This window comes from Gavia stellata, chromosome 1, assembly GCF_030936135.1.
Source record: "Gavia stellata isolate bGavSte3 chromosome 1, bGavSte3.hap2, whole genome shotgun sequence".
Taxonomy (NCBI): domain Eukaryota; kingdom Metazoa; phylum Chordata; class Aves; order Gaviiformes; family Gaviidae; genus Gavia; species Gavia stellata.
The window spans coordinates 74,291,939-74,313,164 of record NC_082594.1 but is presented as its reverse complement, the minus strand read 5'-3'; the positions used below and the strand labels follow the sequence as shown (position 1 = coordinate 74,313,164).

General features: G+C 40.1%; 1 protein-coding gene across 1 annotated transcript in view; it reads left to right on the top strand.

Moving 5' to 3' along the window:
* OCA2 (OCA2 melanosomal transmembrane protein) overlaps positions 1 to 20,468 on the top strand; it is a 184,945-nt gene extending 164,477 nt beyond the window's left edge. The window contains exon 23 of the mRNA XM_059822678.1: positions 20,381 to 20,468. Within this exon, the coding sequence (XP_059678661.1) occupies positions 20,381 to 20,468 (88 nt within the window). The remainder of the gene's footprint in view (positions 1 to 20,380) is intronic.
* Positions 20,469 to 21,226: the final 758 nt, after the last annotated feature.

Below are 21,226 nucleotides of genomic sequence, written 5' to 3'. Positions count from 1 at the left end.
CACAGAGCTAATCTGCTGGAGCTTTAGATGCAGGTTGGATGTGAACAGAGATGTGAATCCAAACTGACTAAAATGATGTGTGAGGGTAAGGAGTACAATGATAGTGCTGTGAAGAAAGGAAATAAATGGAAAGTTTTGCAGGGGGAAAAATGAGAACACTGCTGGCTGTCATGGAGAGTAAACCGATAGCTAGGCATCAGTAAAGACCTGGCAGAGGAGTGCACTGAACTTTGATTTGAAGGGAGTGAGGTTAGCTTAGTTGGAGGGAATGAGATCAGTGAATTGTCAGCACAGGGGACATTGCTGAATTGTATGTAGTTTGTGGTGAAATTACCCAGAGATGGAGGCAGGGGAAGAGGGAGAAGAAGATCAAGGAGAGCATCTGTTCAGCAAGAGGACACAGTGACACAAGTATGAAGAGATATCAGAGGAGAGCTGGAAGGTGAAGTGGCCTCCAAAGCCAAGAATAGTACAGGCAGCCATGTGAAAACCAGTGACTCTGCTGGGAGGACGAGGAAGGTTTCATTTAAAAGGTCAGTGGAGTGGACTTCAGTGAGAGTGATTTCGCTGGCAATAAAATGAAATGCTCTGCTATTATAAAGTATTTTTTAAGTTTCTGTCACTGACTGAAGAAAAAATAAAGAAATAGGTTGAGGGCCAAGCTGAGGCCTGAAATGAAATCTGTGCTTGACTGTAGTAGTTTACATTACAGCTTAGTTGACAAAAATCCTATTTTTTCATACATATATATATACTAACATGGAGGAGAACTACATGACCCGCATTAGAGTGTAGAGCTGACCCCACCAGGTGCTGTGAATATTGCACAAGATTTATGCTCTTTATGAGGAGAAATAGGCAGAAGGTAACGTATATCTTTCTCTTTGCTCCTGCAGGGCTTTTTGACATACAGCGTAAAGCAATTTCCTTTCCCTGCTATAAATGCATGTACATGAATACCACAGAAAAGAAGCTTTGTGTCTGGTACACTGACATTAAAAAAGCCATTGGTTAAATCTACAGTCGCTTCATATGTTTAAATGGACTTTGATGTTCTGTCATTGTACTAGTCAGACTGCAGAATAAGTATCTCCTGACTTAAATGGTTACTAAGATTATCCCATGTTTTGAATATTGTACAGAAAATCTAGTGAGTACATTCTTCTGACACAAAGTATATTTAGTCAGTGTATATTCTGAAGTGCTAGCAATTAGTATGTCAATGCACAGAAGAATCTGAAATACTAAATATGTGCTGAAGCTTATCATTAAATAAATTACTTCAGTGACACTTGTGCAAGTTGTTTATTTCCATTGTAACTACCAGAGTACTGTATATTTGGTGCAAACTAATGATGTAGTTGCATTTAGAAAAAAACCTTCAAATACATTTTTCATGTTTAATAATTTCAACAGAGACATACAAGCAGCTTACTTGTTCTTTGTATTTTGGCAGATATTATTCTTCATCATAAGTATAATCGGACTTTTCAGTTATGAGGTACACTGCTGGAATATTAATTTTTGGCTTTGTGATATTTCTGAACAGTATTCAGAATATGTAACTGTTCAGAATAAAAACTGCATGGAGAAGTATTATCACTTTGAGCAATAATGATAAATTATTCCCTACTTCAGCAATCTTTTCATGTTCAGTAGGTATACATCTGAGTAGTAAACTGGTTAAAATGCTCCTTTTATTTGAACTTTGTTAAAGGTCATTCATTAAGTCATACAGCTGTTTTAAAACATTTTGGTAAATGGAACTTAATTTTTCTGTTTCTTATTAAAATCTGAGACATATACTGTGGGAGTGTCAGCAGCAGCACACTAGTTAAGATAGCCTTGAAATTTACAATTGATTTGTAAGAATAATTTTTCTTTTTTATAACTTAATAACTGATTTTTAGTTTTTCTATTTACGTTGACAATTCCTTAGGGATTACATGAAATTTCAAATCAAAAAGTATACTAATTCATGCCAACTTTTAACTTCGCATTTCTTGCTCTTCCCTGTTACCTTCCCACGCATATAAACATTCTGACAATAAGTTGGAGACTAGAACTATATAATGTAAGCACATGCAAAGCTAGATCCCTTTCTCTAGTTATTCTTGAGTTATATGAAGGTAAGCCTTTGGCACACTTCAAGATCAGTTAGCTACTTGTAACAGGTAAGTTTCAGAAAAAAAGAATGCTTTTGAAAAGATTTTTGTTCCTCTCTTTCCATCAAAGCCTAACTTTTGATCTGGTTTCCAGTGCAATCATACTGCTGTGAATGTGTCTCTGTGTTTCCCACCTAGTAACTTCTGAATGTGCTTATCAACTTCAAACACTTTTGACAGGGGAGAGGATGGAGGGGAAAGGTGGCTTGATTTCTCAAAAATAATTAATGTCCCTGAAATTTCATCAAAGTCAGTGGCTGGGAAGAGGAAAAGAAACCCTATTAGCATTCCCACTGAGGGGAAAGTGCAGTCTGAGCCCACACTTTACACACTGAAAAAATCCATGCAGGTGAGCGTCATTAGAAGTTATGGAAGAAAGCTTCAGTTGGAGCTTTCTACTTAGGCAGAAAGTCAATCAAAATTAAGACACAAATTGGTAGGAAATAAGGTTTCATTATTTTCCACTGTTCGTAGAGCTGCTTGTCAGTAAAGGAAAGATTCCTCTCACCTCACTTTTCCATTCTACAGTGTTGATATCTTTACTTCCACACCCGAATCTGATTGCAGTCAATGGAGAGAAACAACTTTTAGAAGGTGATACATTTCAGAGTATAAGCTGTATGCCCAGGAATGGGGTTTGAGCTCATAAACAGCTGGGTGGAAGATAGCCCTGTTCTGACAAACTGTGTGTCGTAAGCTGGGGATAAAAGAGTTGGTGGGAGAAGGGAGGAAGGGGAGTTTGAGAAGGGAACAAGTTCAGCCAGGTAGAGATGATTGTAAGAAGAGAAGTATTAGTGAAGTACTTGCTCATTTCCATGCTTTTTGTAATTTGACTTGGAGAGATAAAAAGCCAAACTGCCTTAACCCAGTTTCTGTTTTTATTCCACCTGGGAGATGATATAAAATTCATATACAGTTGCTTGTATTGAGCAAGACATATCTGAATTCACACATGTGTAATGTCATATGTGCTGGTATAAATTGTTTTTGTTATCCAAAAAAAAATCCTACTTTTTGCAGCTTCATATAGCTATTACATCAAGTGCCAAATTTCCAGTTAATTACAACATGCTCAATTTGATTAGTCACTATAGTTGCTGAACAAGAGTCTTATTCAAACATTGTTGAAATTAGAAAGTGATTTTCTAATTAAATAGGGTACTTTGGCAATTACCAGAATTAGTCAGAAAGTGCTGGATTGAGAATATTTGCTTGGAGAAATTCTGTATCTCTAAACATTGTTTTGAAAAAGAATTTGCAAGAGATCCAAATGCAAAGGTAACTTAAATGGCAGGAAGAGACATGAAGTCTGGGAAACTCAGAGAACACTGTCAGTGTAAAGCTTATATACATTTGCCATATGAACCCTGACTAATAAGCTTTCTTAAGAGAACATATCAATTCTCCTCAGCTTGAGCTTGCTTTATCCCATGCTTCATGTTTGCTTGCCAAAGCATCATACAGACATTTGGTATTACACCAGAATTACAGTTTTAAATGGCATTTCATTTTTTCAAATAATTTGATATTTTTAATAGAACTAGCAAAGTGATTTTCCCTGTTACTAAATAATGTGTCAAAGAGACTATCCTGGTGTCTCCCAACATGATCAGAAGAAAGGAGGATTTAATGTTTATGTTATTTTCATTTCAATGCATTTGAAATTAGAACTGCTCAAAGGAAGTAGTGCATTTCATGGACTACTAAATAGATGTTTATTTTCTTGTGTAAACTAGATGTTATTTGTCACACAAAAGATGTGGTAGTATTTACTATATTATTTTCTTTTTCATTGCTTGAACTTAGCAGTGATTTTTGATAACTTTAAAAAACTTATTATCTTCCTGATTATATTGACACTCGGGGGTATTGCATTAATTTAAACAGCACTAATAAACCACTTGGTCAACACTTGCAGTAGTTCAGCTTCAGTGCGGGTTACTTAAACAGGGGTAGTCTAAAGTTTTAAGCAGATATATAGCAATTCAATAGGCTAAAATGGTAATGGTTATGTAATGACATTAGTTTTAAACTGATAGTGACTAAGAGCTGCTTTTTTGGGTGAAGGTACAAAACATATTCCTGAAAAATAGATAAGGATTTGAAGGTTTTTGATTGTATTTTTTATTTGGTTAGGTAACAATTTTATTCTACTTGCCTTCAAAAAGTCTAATAAAGAAAAAGGGAAGTATTAATCCTAGGAAAGTTTGAAAAGGAGTTCTGTTGGTTTTTTTTTTTTTTTTTCTTTGTAGTATTGTGTAACATATATTACTAAATAGTTTTAAAATTATTTGTGCATTTTTTTTCTGGGTTCATTTGTTATTAAGCCTTTTCTTTACTACTTGCTGATAATGAAGGCTGAACAAAACCAGTTAGAGGCTCAAAACTAAGTGGCATCCATACAGATAAATTGTTTTCCTAGTACTATGGAAATTATCTAAAGAATAGACTTTCTAAAGGTAAAGGAAAAAAAAAAACCCTAAATTACCCCAAACAGTCAAGAAATATTCATATTACATCTCTGGCACTGTGAGGATATAAATGCCAAGCTTTTGCTTAAGATTTTGTTTCATAATGCTACAGCTAAAATGCATCAGAATGCATCACTGTACCTTCTGTTTCTAAGACAGGAAATTCAAAAGTCTATTGTACTTAGCTGAAAAGGCCAAATTCAGAGAAATAGAGGCCACATCTGGAGTACCGTGTCCAGTTCTGGGCTCCCCAGTTAAAGAAGGACAGGGAACTGCCGGAGAGAGTACAGCAAAGGGCTACGAAGATGATTAGGGGACTGGAACACCTTTCTTATGAGGAAAGGCTGAGGGACTTGGGCCTTTTCAGTCTGGAGAAGAGAAGAGTGAGGGGGGATCTTATTAGTGCTTATAAATACTTAAGGGGTGGGTGCCAGGAGGCTGGGGCCAGTCTTTTTTCAGTGGTGCCCAGTGACAGGACAAGAGGTAACGGGCGCAAACTTGGTCATAGGAAGTTCCATCTAAACATGAGGAGGAACTTCTTTACTTTGAGGGTGGCAGAGCACTGGAACAGGCTGCCCAGAGAGGTTTTGGAGTCTCCTCTGGAGATATTCAAAACTCACCTGGACGCATTCCTGTGCAACCTGCTCTAGGTGAACTTGCTCTGATGGGGGGGCTGGACTAGATGGTCTCCAGAGGTCCCTTCCAACCCCTGTCATTCTGTGATTCTGTGATACCTGAAACAATGATCCTGATATTTTAGAAAGTTAATAATGTGATTCTGTGGTGGCACTTAGGAATGGTTCAGAATTACTTGATGGCACTTAAATCAACCATTTGATTGTCCAAGCTGTTCAAAAGAAAATTCAACAACTAAAACAATAAAGGAGGAAGACTGAGGTGCATGTAGCCTTGGTGTAAATGGTTGGCCCAGAGCATCTGCTCTCCTGCATAACTCACTTGCTGGGGAAATTCCATGATGCTCCTGTGTCATGTTATGAGCTAAGTGTAGGCCCATGAAGAAATGCCCAGGTGGGTTGCTGGTGCATGCTTGCATTCCCGGAGCAGCAATCCATCCCTTCCCCTGTAGAGGTGGAGATGGGAGGAGGGAGGCAGAAGTTAGTGAAGCAACTAGCTTAGTTTTCATCCACTTGTTGAAAATATGAAGATAGTAAAATGTCTTTATAATGAAAAAAAAATATCTAATTATTTTATTCCTGTCTTTCCCTCATTTCAGTCACTCTGTAATCCTTACTCCCAGTGCAAGCCTGAGTAACACTCATGATGGTGTGGGTTAGATGACAACACTGGGACTAATGTGGTCTTTCTCAAAGAAACTTCTGAAAATGTAGTGCATTTTTAGGAGTTGAGAACCAGAGTTTCTCAAGCTCTAACCTTTCAATTTGGAGCACCTTAAGGGTTATCTGTCATCTATAACAATTAGTGAACTCCTTTTGATGCTTCTGATTGACTTGCAACACCTGTGAATTGATCATGTAGCTAGCCCATGTTAAAACATCCTACTAGTGGTACTTATCTGCCTCTCCATACTATACTTCTATTTTGTCCATCTGTTAGGTCTCCTGTTTCATCTCGTAACAAATGTTGGTATATATCTGTGACAATCTGGAGGGATATATTTGTATATTATTTATTTTTCTAATACTTTGTAAGCTTTAACATGCTGAGGAACTGATGCACTTAGAACAGGATTCACTTTATTTAACCTTAGTTTGCTAGTGCACTTAAAATGAGACGTGTGGTTAATAAAAGCTTTCCTTGTAGTGAGCGCATAAGAGCTCAGATCTGTGGCTTCTCTGGAGTAGGAAGACCTAGACACTGCAGTGCACCATGATGGCAGAGAGGGCTTGGGAGGTTCCAGCTGCCCCCTTATTTGCCTTTGATTGGCATTTCATGGTGAACTGGAGAGAAGCCTCCAAGTGCAGCCTGCTGGACTGAAAATATCCACTCTCTGATCTTCTCTTAGACTGGGTGGCCTAAAGCATAGGGTTTGTGGTGGAAAGTTTACTGGCCTTACAACATCAACAACCTTTTATCAGGAGGCATCTGCTGAGTTTACAATGAAAAATAATCATTAGTGCACATGAAGCATCCTTCTAGTTTTTAATTCAAAATGAAATTACATTGCTCCTTTGTCCTGATAAACTGCTGTACATAAGTTCTCTCTCATCACATTATATGGCACATGAATGAAAGTCTCAAAGTTGGGAGAAAAAGGATAGGGGAATGGGTTGGAACATATGCTTTCTTACATAGCGTCTGGCTTTTTAGCAATGTCCAGAGCTTTAAAAATAGTTGAGAGTGCTCTGTTGGAACTACTAAAGACTCGTCTGATTAATCTCTACTGTAAAATGTAACTTTCCTTTTATCTTGTGCTTTAATCAAAATAAAAGAGCACATTGAAAACAAAAAAAAAAGAAACAAAGAAAAGTGCCCTAAGGTACCATTTGCGAGGGTAGGGATTAAGGACATTCATAGAAATAACATTCAGGCAACTTCCATGCCTGAATCCTCACTAAGAAAAAGCAAGATAATGCAGAGTAAGTAAAGGTTATTTAATTTGAAACATTTTGGAACTGAAATAAATCAGTTAATTTCTGCCATATCTGCTATCTTGGTTTGCTTAGACCATGTAGAAAAATAATGTAGTCTAAAAATTTTTGTAGCTGGTTTGTTTCAAAAATAGACAAAACAATTTGTTTTGTGATAAATTTCTATAGCAGAGAGGTTTGAACTATAAAAATATATTTTAACAAAAATGTGGCTGGAAAGCTCCCCCACAGAAAAGGACCTGGGGGTGTTGGTCGACAGCCGGCTGAAGATGCGCCAGCAGTGTGCCCAGGTGGCCAAGAAGGCCAACAGCATCCTGGCCTGTATCAGAAATAGTGTGGCCAGCAGGAGCAGGGAGGTGATCGTGCCCCTGTACTCGGCGCTGGTGAGGCCGCACCTCGAATCCTGTGTTCAGTTTTGGGCCCCTCACTACAAGAAGGACATTGAGGTGCTGGAGCGTGTCCAGAGAAGGGCGATGAAGCTGGTGAGGTGTCTGGAGCACAAGCCTTATGAGGAGTGGCTGAGGGAGCTGGGGTTGTTCAGTCTGGAGAAGAGGAGGCTGAGGGGAGACCTCATCGCTCTCTCCAATTACCTGAAAGGGGGTTGCAGAGAGGTGGGTGTTGGTCTCTTCTCCCAAGTGACGAGTGACAGGACAAGAGGAAATGGCCTCAAGTTGCGCCAGGGGACGTTTAGATTGGATATTAGGAAAAATTTCTTTACTGAGAGAGTGGTAACACACTGGAATAGACCTCCCAGGGAAGTGGTGGAGTCACCCTCCCTGGAGGTATTCAAGGAGCGTGTGGATGTGGCATTGTGGGATGTGGCTTGATGGGCATGGTGCTGTGTGGTGTGTTTTTTTGTTTGTGGGTTTGGGTTTTTTTGTTAATGGTTGGACTTGATGATCTTACAGGTCTTTTCCAACCTTAGTGATTCTGTGATTCTCTGACTGTGGCTAAGCCTCAAATTTTCTTTTTGCAAATATAATAATCAAAAATGAGTTTGTAATATGTTAAGTTTAATAAAATACAGAAACACTAACTGTAAACATTGCAAAACCTATTTCAACAGTCCTAATGCATTCATTTTTTCACAGTAAATCTCACTATTTTTGTATAAATCTATCTCATCAGTAGAGTATTTGTATCAGAACCGTTCAAACAATTAATGAGAACAATTCGCTACCAGGAATACTGAGGTTTATACTCACAATCAGTGCATGAGTCTCTTAAAGTACTGTCAGAGAAGACATACTTCATTAATTCTCTCTTCTAGTCATCCATGATGATTTTAATCTTCTTAAGCTCAGACACACAACTATACCTCATTACACAGATGTGTGGGAGAGGAATAAGTATGGCTTTCCCAAGAACCTGAATCAATTTAATATATTTGCATTTCCTAGATTTTAGAATGGTGTGAAGCTTTCATAACAAAACCAGAAGCAACAAATTGAAGACTAAACTTGTTTTGGGGTCTGCCTGGAGGATGTGGAAAGCAAATATATTGCTGATATATAACGACAGATCCATGAGTGACATGAAGTTGTGATAAACTCAGGAAATCACTAGCAGATCATCTTGAATTTTTATGTCACACTTTATCATGGCATGTCCTACTTCTTCAGCAGGCAGGAAGGAAACTCACCTGCCTATGTAGAACATGTTCCCCTAATAATGAATGGAAAATCTACTCTGCCTCTAGGATTTTCATATTAATGCACCAAGTAATTGTTAGGGACTATCTGGGGACTCAAATAGTCTTGGCAATAAAAAAAACTTAATTTTGTCATTAATGGACCAGAAACTCATGTGAACTGAAACTATTTAAACTAAATTTACCAGTAGAATTTGCTAGAAGGTGTACAAATTTAAGTTTGCAGTATTTATCTCAGCTCTGGTAAATGTAGTGGCAAACAATTTGTCTAGCTGGACATTGGGACTAACAATAAACACGGTGTTTGCAATGCTTTGGTCTCTTTGGAGCACAAATGTTAGAAACAAAATCAAGTATATTACATTGCAAAACTGAGAAAATTCACCTGACTAAAGACAGCTAAAATTCAGTCTGTGCCATATTCCTTTTTGCCAACATACATCATATAAGATCACTTGTTTTCAAATAGTCATAACAACACTGTCTGGCAAAGAATGGAATTACTGCTTTGATGATAAACTTCTATAGTTTTGACAGCTCGCTTTGGAGCTTTAACATTGTATACTGTATGTTTCTTGGGAGTATCTGTTGATGGAAAAGAGAGATAATACAATCTTTTAAATGGACTATACAGAGCAGAGCTTCCTCTGCTCTCTGTTTTCCTGGCTCTCACCTTGGTTGGTGCAAGCCTTCTTGGGAAAAGGATGCACTTGACATGTTCAAACATGGTTGGTTCGCTCTAGATATTGGTGGTCAGGTAGAAAGCAAGCGGTGTTAACTTCGGGCAACCTTGTGAGTTGCCTGGGGTAATTGTATCAATCATGTCAAGAGTAACTACATTTTTATCTGAAGCTGCAACTTGTCTGTTGGAGACTCTGACAGGTGTTTCATGGCATAGGGCAGATAGATGGAGAAAAGCCAAAACTTCTATGGATGAAGCAAAGACGGGTACACAGGGGAATCATACTGTCTTATCACTATATTGGCTTTCCTGCCTTTGGATATCTTCCAAAAGAGACTATGGATGAGATATCTGGGGTCACTTGATTTGTCTGTTTGACTCCTGAGGCAGCAAAACACTTAAATGCATTTTCTAAGTTAGGATGCAATTATTCCCATGCTTAAACAAGTGATTTAAGTTTAAGATATTTTTCAGGCCATTGGCTTGTGCATGTCTCTCTCTATAATAATATCACACCAAGGCCGAAATTATAGAGCCCCGTAATCTGGATTTGAGCATGCTATATAAATTTAATAAAACGCATCCCAACATGTGCAAAGGTCTGAATCTAGCTTCTCTAACATCGAGTGACAGCAATGAGCTTGACTAAAGTAATTCTCTTTCTCATTTAAATGTGGGGTATTCATGTTGGCCATGGGGTCCTTAAAGCTAAATGTGGAAAGTTAATGGTTTTTCCCCCTTTGTCACCTAGATACAAGGTTTTGAACACCTTTTGCACGTTGCCAAATTATTAATACAAATTTGTTCATTTAAAAGGATATTAGAATCACAAGGATAGTGGGAAAAATAACTTCCACAAATTTTTCAGTGTTATGTTGCTCTTCCCCAGTAAAATGTCACCATTAGTTCTATCTGTGTTTTCAGGTTTGCTTCTGTACTTGAGCTCTATTCTTTCCTGGCTGTCTGCAGGATTTCGCCATTTCCTATTGGAGCTGTATGTTTAGTTCTAAAAAAAAGGTTAGATGCTGTTGTCATCTAATAACTAGCGTCTTGCTGATTTTTTAAATAACCAATTACCGTATTTTTTTAATAAAATTGAATTGTTTTTAAATTTTTTTTCGTGGTGTTTCATACAGGTTGCTAGCTTACCAGGTATGAATAGGTTTTGGATAGTTATCAGAGTCACTTGTTCTGACAGTCCTGTATTTCATCTCAGTTGTACCACAGAGACCTAGACAGATATTGCAACAAACACTCTATCAATAGCCAGGTGGAGCTGGCAGACCAACTATTGTCTTACAATGAAAGTTTGCACTTTTTTCTTTAGATAATCAGAATTTTGGAAGGCCAAGGAAAGGCATATTGCTTGTTCCACACATAAAAGTGTTGAGGTTACAGCAAAACATCCTTAGAAGGATGTTCTAGACTATGGGAGGCAAAACCTAACACCTTTACATTTTCTCACTCAGTATCTGATTTTCCCTATCTCAGGCTCACTCCTGGCAGTGACTCTGTGGGAAATCTTGGCATAGACTCAAAACAGATAGAATATAATGAGAAATTATTATAATTTTAGCAATCAGAAGAAAATAGGATTATAGGTTTTGTTCTGTGATTTAAATTACACAGTAACTACTGTGTATGGTAACTAGTAGGTAACCACACTGTAATTTTTATGTAATTCCAGACTATATGAATTTCACAGCAATTTAATGCTGAATTAATGATCACTTGCCGTTTTAGCCACCTGTTTTCTGAGCTACAACAGGTGTCTGGATTTGAAGGGGTCATGGGCATGTGATAAACATTTTGAATCTGTTTTCTTTAAGCTGTTAGTAAAGTCCATACTCTCCTTTCAGGTAAACTGAATCAGTATGTCTAAAACTTGGAATGATGAAAAAGTTGACACAACGAAAATGACAGGAGACTCATAAGGTAGTCTGCACTGAAAGAAAGGGAGAGAAGAAATAGGATGATAGCAAAGTGACCACAGATATAATAAGAACAGAGAAATTGACCAGAGTTAAATTCCTAGTGGCTTTGTGAGTAAGGCAGACAACAAATTAAAAATCTTTCCTTTCAGTTTCCATTCCTTCCCAAAGCCAAAGAAAAAAGGTAGAGAATTAATCAATAAAGCTAATAAAAATAGATTATTTTGTTCCAAGGAATTCTGAGGTTTTCTTTTTTTAACAATTGGGATGAAAATTCAAAATAAACTTTTGAGAAAATCTCTCCATAGGAGAATTTGGCAGCAAATAATCACAATTAAAATGAACTATATGTCTAAGAACGTTATTACAAATAATTTATATATTGTTTGGGATAAATCTGAAAAAGTATGGAGAACTTCAGAAACTATAATATTCACAATCAAGTCTTACATTTATAAAGGTAATTTTGTCCTCTCCCCTTTTTCCCCCAAAAAAGGATTTCACGCTGCTATCTAATCCTAGCTGAGGTACAGAAGAACTTGATCATAGAGCTGTACTGCATGAGACTATAGCTTACGTAGACCTATATAGTTTTTGTTAACTAGCTGAGTTTTGTTCTTCATCAAGGTAAAATTGTCCTATTATCCATTTAAAAAAGCCACACTCCTCGAGATCAGTTCATGAGTTCTTTTCATTAAGATCCATGAATATTGTGGATATACCCTTTTGTTGAAAAGAAAGATAAGAATTACTTTGCAAATCGAATTATCAAACTTCATTAAAAGATGTAACTTTCCTTGAATTCAGAAATAACCTCATGTATCTTCTAAGTATACCCATACCTGAATCTCTTTTTTGAGGCTGCTTTCGTAGACATTTAGATGTTCTTTTAAAAATGAGTCTGTGATCATCAAACTTCCAGAGCAAAGCATTGCGTATGATGAGACACTGTCCAAGAATGAGAAGAATTATCTGTCATCTGTCATTTCTTAAATATTTTCTGATGACATGACATTCTTCAGGTGTGCAGATCATGCTTTCTCAACCTGTGTTGAATAACAGATGAACAAGTAGGTGGGTGAGAATCACAGAATGGTTGAGACTGGAAGGGACCTGTGGCGGTCCCCTTCAAGCAGGGTGACCTAGAGCCTGTTGCCCAGGACTGTGTCCAGATGGCTTTTGAATATCTGCAAGGATGGAGGCTCCACAATCTCCCTGGGCAACCTGTGCCAATGCTCGGTCACCATCACAGTAAAAAAGTGTTTCCTGATGTTCAGAGGGAACCCCCTGTGTTTCAGTTTGTGCCCATTGCCTCTGGTCCTGTTACTGGACACCATTGGGAAGGGCCTGGCTCTGTCTTCTTTACAACATCCCTTGGGAGGTTTCTGCTGTTGCTTTTCCACTGAGGAACCACTGAAGGTTCCCCATTTCCTCAGAGGCATGGTTCTTCCACAGATCCCCCCGAGGATGCACATCGTGAGCTGCCAAGGAAGGCAGTGCCTGCAGGTGTGATTTTTATGGGTCAGAACATTTCATATGTCCCAAATCAGGCAGAACAGGGCACTGAACCTGAGTCTTATACATCCCAGGTCCTGCTGGCTCTTAAAGCATCACAAAATGGACTTCCGGAGGGCAGACTTCAGCCTGTTCAGGATGCTGGTTGAGAGGGTCCCTTGGGAGATAGTCCTGAAGGGCAAAGGGGTCCAGGAAGGCTGGATGTTCTTCATGAAGGAAATCTTGAAGGCACAGGAGCAGGCAGTCCTGGTGTGCTGTAAGAAGAGCCAGCGGGGAAGATGACCGGCCTGGCTGAACAAGGAGGTTTTGCTGAGGCTCAGGGAAAAAAGGAGAATTTATCACCTTTGGAAGAAGGGGCAGGCAGCTGAAGAAGAGTACAAGGACCTTGTTAGGTTATGCAGGGAGGGAATTAGAAAGGCAAAAGCCCAGCTAGAGCTCAATCTGGCTACAGTTCTAAGGGATAACAAAAAATGCTTCTGTAAATATATGAACAACAAAAAGAGAGCCAAGGAGAATCTCCAACCTTTACTGGATGCAGGGGGGAACGTCATCATGAAGGATGAGGAGAAGGCTGAGGTACTTAATGCCTTCTTTGCCTCAGTCTTTAACAGCCACACCAGGTATCCTCAGGGTATTCAACTCCCTGAGCTGGAAGACAAGGATGGAGAGCAAAATAAACTCCCCGTAATCCAGGAGGAAGCAGTTAACAACCTGCTATGCCACCTGGACACCCACAAGTCTGTGGGGCCTGATGGCATCCACCCAAGGGATGCTGAGGCAGCTGGCGGAGGAGCTTGCCAAGCCACTCTCCATCATGTATCAACAGTCCTGGTTAACAGGGGAGGTCCCGGACGACTGGAGGCTTGCCAATGTGACGCCCATCTGCAAGAAGGGCCGGAAGGAGGATCCGGGGAACTACAGGCCTGACAGCCTGACCTCGGTGCCGGGGAAGATTATGGAGATGTTCATCTTGAGGGTGCTCATGGGGCACATGCAGGACAGCCAAGGGATCAGGCCCAGCCAGCATGGGTTCATGAAAGGCAGGTCCTGCTTGACCAACCTGATCTCCTTCTATGACCAGGTGACCCGCCCAGTGGATGAGGGAAAGGCTGTTGACGTTGTCTACCTGGACTTTAGTAAAGCCTTCGACACTGTCCCCCACAGTATTGTCCTGGAGAAACTGACTGCTCATGGCTTAGACAGGTGCACTTTTCGCTGGGTTAAAAACTGGCTGGACGGCCGAGCCCAGAGGGTCGTGATGAATGGAGCGAAATCCAGTTGGTGGCCGGTCACAAGTGGTGTCCCCCAGGGCTCAGTTTTGGGACAGGTCTTGTTTAATATATTTTATCGATGATCTGGATGAGGGGATTGAGTGCACCCTCAGCAATTTTGCAGATGACGCCAAGTTGGGCGGGAGTGTTGATCTGCTCAAGGGTAGGAATGCTCTGCAGAGGGATCTGGACAGGCTGGATCGATGGGCCCAGGCCAATTGGATGAGGTTCAACAAGGCCAAGTGCCGGGTCCTGCACTTGGGTCACAACAACCCCATGCAACGCTACAGGCTTGGGGACGAGTGGCTGGAAAGCTGCCCTGCAGAAAAGGACCTGGGGGTGTTGGTCGACAGCCGGCTGAATATGAGCCAGCAGTGTGCCCAGGTGGCCAAGAAGGCCGACAGCATCCTGGCCTGTATCAGAAATAGCGTGGCCAGCAGGAGCAGGGAAGTGATTGTCCCCCTGTACTCGGTGCTGGTGAGGCCACAACTCGACTACTGTGTTCAGTTTTGGGCCCCTCCCTACAAGAAGGACATTGAGGTGCTGGAGCGTGTCCAGAGAAGGGCGATGAAGCTGTTGAGGGGTCTGGAGCACAAGTCTGATGAGGAACGGCTGAGGGAAGTGGGGTTGTTCAGTCTGGAGAAGAGGAGGCTGAGGGGAGACCTTATCGCTCTCTCCAATTACCTGAAAGGGGGTTGCAGAGAGGTGGGTGTTGGCCTCTTCTCCCAAGTGACAGGACAAGAGGAAATGGCCTCAAGTTGCCCCAGGGGAGGTTTAGACTGGATATTAGGAAAAATTTCTTTACTGAAAGAGTAGTGAGACACTAGAATAAACCTCCCAGGGAAGTGGTGGAGTCACCATCCCTGGAGGTGTTCAAGGAACATGTGGACGAGGCATTGTGGGACATGGTTTAATGGTGATGGTGGTGTTTGTTGGTTGATGGTTGGACTTGATGATCTTACAGGTCTTTTCCAACCTTAAAGATTCTCTGATTCTGTGAAAATAGAGCTGCAAGGTGTTGTAGGAGATCAGTTTGTCCAGGAAAATGCAATTCTGACCCCAAAGGCTTTGCTATTATTGTTTAGCAAATAATATTGGATAAACTTATAACCTAAGAAAACTGTAATATTCACATCCGTAGGTACTGATTAAAAATAGGATTTATTCCCAGAATAAACATACACCAGCTTCTTTTTCTTCTAAATAACTACAGGGCCAGAAATCTTGCAGCGAGGCAGGATCAGAAATAACTAGGTCATTATCAGTGAAAAGCTTCACTTTCCTTGCAGTTTTTGTGCCTGCGTTTGACTTCTAATACATGCTTCACACTTACCTTCACAGAGTCTTATCTTGTTAATTTGAAATTCTCATTTTAATTTGTTAAGAACATGCTGAATTCTGTTCTCCACAGAGTCTTGCATCTCTCCCGTGCTGGGGCAATTTTCAAGCTTTTCACTACTGGATCGCTGAAGTTATTAATAAGTAAAACTTTGTCCAATACAAATCCCTGGGGCTCTCACTTGAAATGCTATCACTGTCTTGCATGAAACTAACATCTGCTTGTTGTGTATATTTAAGCTGTGCGAATTCATTTAGATCACAGTTTTATGTGTAAGCTTCTAGTACGAAGAGGAGGAGGGATGAGTGGGGTGAATGCCAGATCCTGTCATCCATCCTTTCCTTGTGTCTGACCCTGCTTCATCTTTGCAGTGGTGAAAACTCCCTGAGCTGGCTGTGGACAGCTGGGATGAACCCTTTGTGCCATGCAGTATGTGTGTGTATCCCTGTCTGCAGAGAGGGAGAGGGAAAAAAAGGCTGCCCAGTGCAGGATCCATCTGCCCTGTTCCCTTAGTTTGTGTATAAAAATGTCACATCAGATGCTGTTACAAGATCATGTGAAAACGTATTTTTATGCCAAAGACGCTAATTAGTGTTTCTTACAAATCTGAAGTTTTAGCGCAAGAAAGGTTTTTATGACTTCTAAACTCTGCTGATCCTTTTTCCCGGGCAGAAGCAACTGAATGACATGCTGCTTTTTGACTCCAAGGAATACACTGAAAATGAATGTTGCTGGAAGTAGTTTTTACATTATTTAAAATGCATTCTTAGATTTCATATAACTAAAGAAAACATAGGTACCTAAACATTGTGTTGTGTGTGGCCTGGGGTAGAAGCTATATCTTCCTTTGGGGGAGAGCAATGGGTAGTGTAACAGCATAATAGGGCACTGAACTAACTCAAGTAATCGATTAACTCTGCAGTAACTAATACTTACTGACTGAGCTTTATCTCCTCTCTCTCTGGTACACAAATTCCACATTGAATTTGATTCAATTACATTAGTGCTCAGGCCAGCGGGCCTGAAATTCAGGCCTCAAGTTGAAGGGTAATCGTCCATGCAATGAGAATAATGGCTTCATAGTTATGCCCTATGCAAGCATCCACACTACATGAAATGAGGTTCCTCCTCCAGACTGGCTGTGTCTGGCTCCAGCTACACATTTGGCTGGCACTGTGTTAATGGGGGTATGAATACAATTCCTGCATGTTTATATGTGGCCCTGTATAATTAATCCATTTTCTTGCACAGACCTCCTCCAAGCTGGAGCTAGCTTTTCTGTTCTCTTTTCAATAGTTGAGTAGCCATTGAATCTTTTTGGATCCTTCCATCCCCTTGCCAGTCTTCACACAGGCGTTATATTGCCATTCACTGCTGAGCTGCTGCGTGTTCTCCAGGGAGGTTTGTTAGGCTGCTTTAGTACAGATTAAGATCTGTGCTGCCCTCATTCCTCCCGGTACCAGCTCATTGTTTGCTAACTGCAAGGTCAATAAAACTCTGTTTTCTGTCAAACAACACCCGGTTTTCTTATGAAAGTTGTAGCAATCTCCAGTTCACCAGCCTGTCATGTGGATACAGCTGCAGGGAGCATTCATTAGATATACAGGAGGGTGTATGAGGATTTTTTAGTCATGCTATTTTATTCCTACAGCCATTGCTGGTTTTGCTTTTTTGTCCTATCTGGACACTTTTATCTAAGTGAGATTAGGAAGGGCCAGAAATCAGATTTGCTGAGAGAAGGCAGGAAAGGGTCTGAGAAGCAGTTGGCTAGCCATCAAATTAATGAAATTTTTTTTCTAAAATAATTCCAAGACATGCTTTAGCTCTGCTATTTTACAATAATATCAGCTTCATCATAGTTGTGTTGGGTCTGGCTGAGATGGAGTTGATTTTCCCCATAGCAGCCCTCATAGTGCTGTGCTTCGTATTGGTAGCTAGAAAGGGGTTGATAACACTCCAGTGTTTTGGCTGCTGCTGAGCAGTGCTCACACAGCACCAAGGCTGTCTCTCCAACATTCCCCCCTCACCAGTAGGCAGGGGGTGGGCAAGATCTTGGGAGGGGACATAGCCAGGACAGCTGATGCAAACTGACCAAGGGGATATTCCGTACCATGTGACATCTGCTCAGCAATAAAATCTAAGAGAAAGGAGGACGAAGGGGGGTTCTTTCATTATTTATGACGTATGTCTTCCGGAGCAACTGCTACTAGTACTGAAGCCCTGCTTCCCGGGAAGTTGCTGGACATCAGCTTCTGATGGGAAGTAGAGAATAATTTTTTTGTTTTCCTCTGCTTCTGCACATGGCCTTTGCTTTTGCTGTATTAAACTGCCTTTATCTTGACCCAAGAGGTTTTTTCCATCTTATTTTCTCCCCCCTACACTGTCCTGCTGAGGAGGGGAGTGATAGAGCAGCTTGGTGGCACCTGGCATCTAGCCAAGGTCAACCCACAGCAATAGTTTAATGACTAAAAAATTATTCAGCTCTTTGAAATAACGAGTCATTCAAAAGCAAGGATCTGACCAGTCTGTATGGAAAAGAAATAACACCTATCTGCAGTATACTTATGCCTGTTCATATGAACAAAATAAGAAAAATAAATCTTCCAAATACACTTCAGACTTTTCAGGAAATGTTTGAAAGCTGTGACAATCCTATGAGCCTTTCTAACAATTCTTCATACCTTTTACCACTTGGACACACCCAGTCCTTCTCTCTCCTCCTCTCCTTTCTCCTTTCTCAATTCCAAATACCAGCTGAACATTAATGCCTTTAAAGCCAGAACAGTGACAATAATGCCTGTTACCAGAATGGCAGAAGAGGCCAGCACATGAGGTCCTAAAACCTGGAAAGATGGAGGCGAAAGTCTGTGGAACCAGGCATGGGAACTGTCCTTCTGGGGCAGTTCTCACAGGCAGTATTTGGTCATGGACACAGGAACACGCCAGCTTCTTCAGGGGGATGTTAAGGAGGCAGAAACGAGATGATCTGCCAGCCCTGAGAGTCTTGCCCTTTGTACATTTCCAGCCTTGCAAAGGTTTCGTTTTGTTCTTGGTTTGCCTCTATTTCTATTGGTATGTGAGATGGTACTCACTTTGGTACTTGGTACACTTTGGTAATGGATCAAGATCAGCCACAAAGCAGGCACTATGGACAAGCTTGTTCTTCACTAAATAGTTCCATCATTTTCTTTAGAGTGTTTGGGTTTTATTGGTTTCCTAATTATTCTGTAAACTTTATAGGTCAGGGCTGTTTACTTTTGCATGTTTGCAGTGACCCTCGTTGCTGCTAGAATTCCCTTGTCAGTAACTTGAACCAATGGCTGTTAAGCTGAAAGCACCTCTGTTTTGCTGGTCACACCTATGCCTCGCTCAGTCAGCTTTTCAACAAAACAGCAATGAAAGAAACATGACTCATGAGGATCTCAAGGTTTAGAGTAATGTGGCAGCTGTAGGTAGAAAGAGCAGACTGCAGTGAGCCATTGAGAAATTTAATTTTCATTTTATGCAAGTGGTTTCATACCCTGAGGAAGTGGGGGCCAGACTTAATGCCCCAAGAGGTTCCTTCTAGCTGTAGCTTCCTAAAGAAAGGAGCTATTCATCCACCCAAGCTCAGAGAATGGTGTCCTCCTGTCACCTACTAAATGGACATCTTTTCATCAGTGGTGGCAGAGGGGAACAGGCTCGAGGAACCTTCCTGAGGGCTCCTAACAATCACAGCAAAAAGGCACAACCAATAAACCCACATGTAATAAGCAGGTCTCACTTCAAGGAAGAGAATAAATGAAATGCTGTCCTTCAGAGAACATCGCCATGCTTTGATGAGGTTTATGGAAATTGTTGGCTGAACTTGACAAAAGAAAGTACATCAGGAGGGTCATTTGTGGCATGATCATTTCTCAGTTCTCCTTCTGGTTTTAGCAACATAAAACAAATGAGTGTGATCACAGCAGTGGTTCTTCACAGTCCCTCAGTATCATATAATAATGCTTTTAAGTTTCAGAGAACTGCCTTCTCTTCCCACATATGGAAGACCTACAAATCTATCAGAGCAGGACTCGGCCAACTCCACAACATCCTTTCCAGTTGTCTCTCTGCTACCTGTTTGTCAGTCTAAAGAAAGCTATAAAATCTGGATGTTGTGTGAAAAGCTTAATCTGTGGTGAAAAACAAATAATGGTTTTGATAGAACAGCAAAGTTTTAGCACTTTTACAGTTGCCTGGGGTTTATTTCCAACAGTCCATTCAAGTCTGTTAAACCTGGTGAGAGGTATGGAAGAGGAATACAAGCTGTATGTGACTACAGATCAACAGCGAAACAATTTAATGAATTTTAGCTATAGATTAAGTTATAAAGTGCCATACCAGGATTACACACCTAATCTGAAACGATACACATTAGATAATTTATTCTAATGCTGCATAATTTTGTAAGAATTGCTATTTTACCTATATAATTACATATTGTCTGGGGGAAAAAAACCCAACAAAACAACAAGTCATGCCAGATTATGAGACAGAGTAAATTGGAAGAGATGCCCTGAAACTAATGAAATCATGCTAATTTTGACCACCTATCTCTTAAATAGGCCAGAAGTAGAAAAGTGAGCTTGAACATTAGACTCCTATACATTGCCATACTTGTAGTACATCCACGCTTTTGGCACTGCTATAAACATATTCAAGGCTTGTATGTGTAGCATAACTTTAATTTCCTTTTCATAAATTGCTTGGTGAACAAACTATTGTATCCTTATTGATCTTTCCTTTATTTTATTGTTGTTTCAGGTTAGGTTTCCCCATGATGATTGTGTCCTGTACCATCGGGATGTGCTATCTTCTTGTTGCTCATGTCGTAGTAGGTTGGAACTCATAGTAATTTATATTTTCAAGACTCAGAGAAGCTTTCTGTTTCATTTAGTTTATATATCAGAACACTAAGAACACATATAAAAGGAAAAAGATGTGTAAAATCCCAAAATATGGTATCAATCAAAATGATTGTCAGCATCAGCATCAGGTTTGGTCATTCTTAACCTTCTGTTTTGTGAACAATTTGCAGAACTAGACAATCAAAATTAAAAGAATCCATATATTTAATTACGAATACAATTATTGTGCACATGAAAAGGCACCACCATGAGGGAATATGTTGTGCCTGAAAGTTTGTATTGACACAATCTGAGTATAGTCACAGATGAAAAACTCATTCACAGAAGCAGATGTTCAGTAATTTCTTTTTAGGGCTTCATTTGTCTTTGTCAATGTATTTAGCTATTTGTATTAAAGTAACTAATATTGAAGTTGTAATAATAGACAGTTAAGCAGAAAGTCTGTACACTATGAAGGATGTATCATTATCTACATTTAAAAATAAACACATCTCCTGAAAATGTGCTGTGGAAGGAATTATTATTTTGGAAGCGGGATTGCATTCTATGGAGGCTTTGTTTTTCATTTTAAAGCTCCTAATCAGCATTAAGCTCCTTTTCCTTCTTACCAAACTACAGGCATAAAATGTGATAAAGCACCAGACATCTTCCATTTAATTATTAATTCACTTCTGTGATGGAGTACTCTAAATCCTTTAATAGGTTAATACACTGTATGGAAGAATGAGATCATACTTTGGCT